This window comes from Perca fluviatilis, chromosome 13 (genome assembly GCF_010015445.1).
Source record: "Perca fluviatilis chromosome 13, GENO_Pfluv_1.0, whole genome shotgun sequence".
NCBI classification, from domain to species: domain Eukaryota; kingdom Metazoa; phylum Chordata; class Actinopteri; order Perciformes; family Percidae; genus Perca; species Perca fluviatilis.
In genome coordinates this window covers 14,491,638-14,497,637 of record NC_053124.1, presented here as the reverse complement: position 1 = coordinate 14,497,637, position 6,000 = coordinate 14,491,638, and the positions used below count along the sequence as shown (strand labels likewise).

General features: G+C 40.8%; 1 protein-coding gene across 1 annotated transcript; it reads left to right on the top strand.

Moving 5' to 3' along the window:
* Positions 1-2,385: 2,385 nt before the first annotated feature.
* Positions 2,386-4,711, top strand: LOC120571033 (proline-rich protein 15). Its single transcript, XM_039819728.1, has 2 exons — positions 2,386-2,744; positions 3,264-4,711. The coding sequence occupies exon 2, from the start codon at positions 3,283-3,285 to the stop codon at positions 3,634-3,636; it is 354 nt and encodes a 117-aa protein (XP_039675662.1). The 5' UTR covers positions 2,386-2,744; positions 3,264-3,282; the 3' UTR covers positions 3,637-4,711.
* Positions 4,712-6,000: the final 1,289 nt, after the last annotated feature.

Sequence of the window (6,000 nt, the reverse complement as noted above, 5' to 3'; positions counted from 1 at the left end):
GTGTGGAAATGTGCATGTAAAGGATGTGCGTCTTTTGCATTTATGCTTACCTGTATGTTTGCGCAGGTGGAATGAATTATAATGGAGGACAGCATTCGGTGTGTGGCGGGGTGAGGAAATGACCCAGCAGAGTTTCGACTGCGATGGGAGATGGGAGGAGAGGGAGTCCCCCAGGTATGCAGGCCACCAAACGGCACACATTCCTGTTGCCGCAGCAACTATCAATATCAACTTTCGGAGGAGAGAGACAAAAGGCATTCCTTGTATCCTCCCTCCTCTCTCTGTTTCTGTCTTTCTGTTTTGATGCTCAGACCGGGTCTTCCCTGTTGGCACCGACCCACACAGAAACCATTTGGGATTCCAAAGGCACACCAAGAACTACAGCTTCTCGTCACACCTCGGAGATATCATTTCCTAAACTGACACTTTGAAACTTGGCATTTACACAATAGATAGTTTAAGAATAAAAGGTTGTTCCATTTGTGATGCAATATGTCCCAAGCTCTACATGAAGCTCTGCTTTTTCAATCAATGGATATAAAGTGGACATTGCTAAAACTTTTTTCTTTAGCTCTCCAGCTATTTTTGTACTTTATGTACTGTATATTGTAAACGAGTCATTGTGTTTTCAGGATGTCTTGTAGCTTGAGAATGTTCCTATTTTTAAGGAGTTTTGTATTATTGAGATTTTTTTTAAAGACCCACTTATTTTGTATTGCATTTTCTTAATATAATTATTGTTTTTTTTGCTGTTTTTAACTGTTTTAAATGTTTACTGTTTTTATCTGTGCACCTGTAGCACTTTGAGATGTGTCCTTCACATGTAAAGTGCAATACAAATAAAATGTATTATTATTATTATTATTATTATTATTATTTAGCAGTTTGATATGTTGTATGTGTTATGTTTTATGTCATGTTTATATAATGAGGCTGTGGACAAATGTAATTGTAGACAATAAAGTTTTTGTTGTTTCGTATCATTTTGTACTGTATTTTATGCTATATGATGCAAACCACCAAATCCACCATCCATCATCTGTAACCGCTCATTGCTTTCCAACCATTCACACCTATGGGCAATTAAGAGTTACCAATCAACCACATTAACCTAACTCCACACTTTTTGCACACAGAGCCTGAGTCTGCCAGGTTCAAACCTAGAACCCTCTTGCTGTGAGGCAACAGTGATAACCACTGCTGTCCCAAACCACCACTAATTCACTCAAATAGAAATTCAAACTCACACTGTAAATTACTTACCACTTTCAATTAAAGCAGCCTTTATAAGATGTAACTAATAGTCTATATCAGTTAAGCTACTCCAGCATGACACATGCTTTGTCTTTATAGCTTTTTAGTTTATCAGGAAGACGGCTCCAAAGGACCATGCTGGAAAAAAGGACCCCTATGAGAGTATCAAATATTGTATTATTAATATTTATGCATTCATGTGAAAGTAGCCTTTTTACTCTTGTGGCTGGTCCAGGTGGAGCTAAATATAGTTATTTCAGTTAATAGGCTATATTAGACAGTGGTAGGCTACCCCATAAGCAGGGTATAAAACCTGTTACACATTTTCTAGTTGTTTCTAAGTGTCAGAAATCATAAGTGTCAGAAATCATTATCACAACTGAGTAGAGTAAATGTCATCTGTATGTCTATATTGGACATATGCAACTTTATATACTGAGCTGTAGATGATGCAGCATGTGTTGAAGCCATGGATACGTGAATGTGTCCTGGTTATGTGTCAATATGACAGACAGAAAGACAGACAGACAGACAGACAGAAAAACTACATGAAACTGACCCCATTGTTGGAGAAGCATCCGAACGAATCACACGTGACAGGTAGCCCAGTGAAACCGGCCCCAGGCCAAAACGCTTCCCCTCACTCAATGTGAATTTACAATAGCAATAATTGCACATCTAGTGCAGTAATGTTATTTCAGGAGACTCCTGATGTCTTCCTGTCCCCTCTGGTAATGTCAGCACAGGGTCTCATTTAAACCATGTGCTGCTCACTATAGCCTACAACCTGTTTTGATCGGTGGCTATTAATACCTTTAATTGAATACACATCTCATTATTCCTTTGCATTCCTTTGCATGACAACGTACAAGCCATTGTGGCCTAAAATACTGGGCGTCCAAAATTGGAACATAATTTGGCTCCCAGACTTGGGTTGGGTTCAGGTGATACAAAAGGTTATTTATCTTAATGTGTCACTGAAGAGGCGCACGCTCCCATGGGGTATGTTGCCACGCAACCACAAGCCCCGCCTACCATCGCAGTGGCTTCACCTGACGGTAGCACACGTGACATACCCTGGGAGTACATCCAATCAGGAGTGAGGACAGGTGCTCCGCGATGAGAGTTTCGGAGGCGGAAACCTGCTGGTTCAGTAGAAGAAAGGTCGCTCCATATAAATGTGTTAACTCATTTGTAATATTCTCATGAATTGCAGAAGAAGAGTAGAGATATTTGACGAGAGCAACAGGAGAAAAATCAAACTGTCTGGAGGTGGGAGATGTAAGGCAGCAGGACACCTGGCTCGTGCGTAAAATGGATACTGCTGCGACCCCTTGAAGGACTGCCGTCACAGTTGTGCTCCATCACTGAAGAAGAAGACACTGATCTGTCCTGTGGATTTATACCTCGGAACAATCCAAAGTGTTACATTTACACTTCGGGTTGCTTTAAGTGTCCACACGCTACATTACACTACGACAGTAGCTCAGGTAAGTGTTCATTAGAGAAGTTTTTGCGCATTGTTCACCTGTGAATCACGGCTTGTGTTTGCTCTTCTGTTTTCACGACTCATTAAACCAGTTTTACAGAAAATGTAAACATTGTTACACTGCTAAGTCTTAGGATTAGTTGGGGAGAAGTTGTCTCACCAGTGGAAAATTATGTACAAGAGAGGTGAAATTAAATCACATTCAAATTTAGAGAGGGGAAATCATGATATCCTAACAATAGGATTTGTGATGATTATGAGGGTGAGGATAAAGATGTAGACCATGATGATTATTTGGACGATAATTTGTCAGAGTAATATTTTATCAAACCAATGACATGACAGTTTTACAAATATAATTTTTAAAAGGACAATTTTATGTTTTACTAGAAATTACAGTAAGGTAAATCAGGGGCCAGATCAGAGCATGGTGATGATGAAATGACATGTATAATACTGATGCAGAGGTGACGATCTCAACTACAACTGAATTACTGATGGTATCTGTTTCCTGTTCCAGGTCCCTCCCTCTAGTCAAAATGACAGAGAGGGTCCCATGGTGGAAGGCATTCCTGCCAAAAAAGAAGAGCGGAGGCCCTAAGGACACCAGTACAACCCACACCCTTGACCCGGACTTTGATCCTTTTGCACAACAGACTGAGAAGCAAAAAGATCCCGCAGCCTCCAAGACCAGCGGCGACCAGTCCCTGTCTCAACAAGAGTCCAGCAAGAGCTCCAGCCTCGCCAGCGATGACACCTACGACGACTCCCGCCTGGAGTCGGTCTTCAACGAGCAGACATGCCGCAGGAACATGAAGGTGTCACGCTCAGGTCGATTTAAGGAGAAGCGGAGAGTGCGCTCGAGCCTTCCTCTACAGGAGAAAGAGACTTAGAATGAGGACATGTGGTGACGGAGAGGAAGAGGAGGAGAAGATGGATCAGGAGAAGTTGATCCAAGACTGTTGCTTTAGTAAAAAAAGATGCTTGAAGAAAAGGAGAGGGTGTTGAGTACATGAAGATGCTTCATTCTCTTGAGGCATACCAAGAGGTCAGTTGTATGTAAGTTGCGATGGTGATGATGAAGATGAGACGATGATGGAGCATTTAACACTTAACCCAATACTGCAGGAATGAGGTTATGAGGTATATGACAAATTGGAAATGTGGACATTTTTGTTGATGATCATCAACTTGAAATTGATTATATCTTTTCTTCATGTTGGTTATTGAACCATTTCGCCAACAATATCCCATAATCAAAGCCCAAAAGAAGAGATACAGTACTAATGCTGTAAGTACTTAAGAGCGCAATATGTAGTGTGTATCCCAAAGTGTCCCTGGTTCAGTCCCGGACATTGCCATCATTGGAAAACTCCAAAAATGACCTACAAACTTTTAAGAAAGCACAATCCTTGAATCCAATTTTCTGTCAATACTCAAGATTAGGTGTGATATAAGCTCCCAGAAAATATTGTTCATAAGATGTCTACATTATTTCCGTCATAAGAATTATATATGTTTGATAATGAAGAATAGTAGTATAAGTAATGCTCCTTTTACTAATGCTTTTACAAAACACATGTTGATTCTAAAGGGTTAGAAGGATGTTTATGAAGGTGTAAAATTATTTCATTATAATGTGTGAAAAAAGAAATCAGTTAGTGGAAGAAATTAAGGAATGCTTGTGAGCAGCTTTTAGTCAAGACGCACAACACTTGCCAGCAAAACTGCATAAATACTCTAAATGAAGGACGAAGCCCAGCATGCTTTATGACATAATGGGTCCTATTGAAGTAAGAAGGTAATGTCGTGACTGGCGATATTTAGCTGAATGATAAATGGCCATGTAGCTAAGGAAACATGATCCGTATGTAGTTTGCTTTGCAGGACTACTGTATTTTGGACCACCTGTGAACTCCTAAATGAAGGCAAAATATGAGAAATAAATCTGATAACTGCTGATAACAAGTGATTGTATGAGTGTGTGTGTATGTGCATTATTACCCTATCCGATCACAGTCTAATGGTTTGAACTGGACAGTGTTTTGTGTTGTCCCTTTTGAGAAATGTATCTCAAAACAGACGCTGATAAAGAAGAATTTTACAGTTAAAGGATTCCACAAAGTCACATAAATACATAAGAAAATGTGCACTTCAAAATATCAGCTAAAAGTGCAAAAGACTCCATGTACACAGGAGTCATATCGCTCGTCTTGTCAGCCGGGCTTGTGCCTCATCATCACTTTACTGGAGGAGGCAAGGAGCGTGGCCGAAACATTGTTTGAAAAAGGCAATTACAAGGAATTAGTGGCATTTATACACTCACCTAAAGGATTTTTAGGAACGCCTGTTAAATTTCTCGCTAATGCAATTATCTAATCAACCAATCACATGGCAGCTGCTTCAATGCATTTAGGGGTGTGGTCCTGATCAAGACAATTTCCTGAATTCCAAACTGAATGTCTGAATGGGAAAGAAAGGTGATCTAAGCAACTTTAAGCATGGCATGGTTGTTGGTGCCAGACGGGCTGGTCTGAGTATTTCCCAATCTGCTCAGTTACTGGGATTTTCACACAAAACAATTTCTAGGGTTTACAAAGAATGGTCTGAAAAAGTAAAAACATCCAGTATGCTGCAGTCCTGTGGGCGAAAATGCCTTGTTGATGCTAGAGGTCAGAGGAGAATGGGCCGACTGATTCAAGCTGATAGAAGACCAACTTTGACTCAAATAACTACTCATTATGTAGTAGTCTTCAGTCTAGTTGAAGACTGGAAAAGTGTTGCCTGGTCTGAGGAGTCTCATTATCTGTTGAGACATTCAGATGGTAGAGTCCGAATTTGGTGTAAACAGAATGAGAACATGGATCTGTCATGCCTTGTTACCACTGTGCAGGTGGTGGTGGTGGTGTAATGGTGTGGGAGATGTTTTTTTAGGCCTTTATTTTCACAGGACAGATGAAGACATGAAAGGGGAGTGAGAGGGGGAACGACATGCAGCAAAGGGCCGCAGGTTGGAGTCGCACCTGCGGCCGCTGCGTTGAGGAGTAAACCTCTATATATGTGGGCCTGCTCTACCAACTGAGCTAACCTGGCCACATGGGCCAACATTTCTAAAGAATGCTTCCAGCACCTTGTTGAATCAATGCCACAAAGAATGAAGGCAGTTCTGAAGGCGAAAGGGGGTCAAACACGGTATTAGTATGGTTTTCCTAATAATCCTTTGGGTGAGTGTATGTAGCGTGTATGTCAAACTCTGG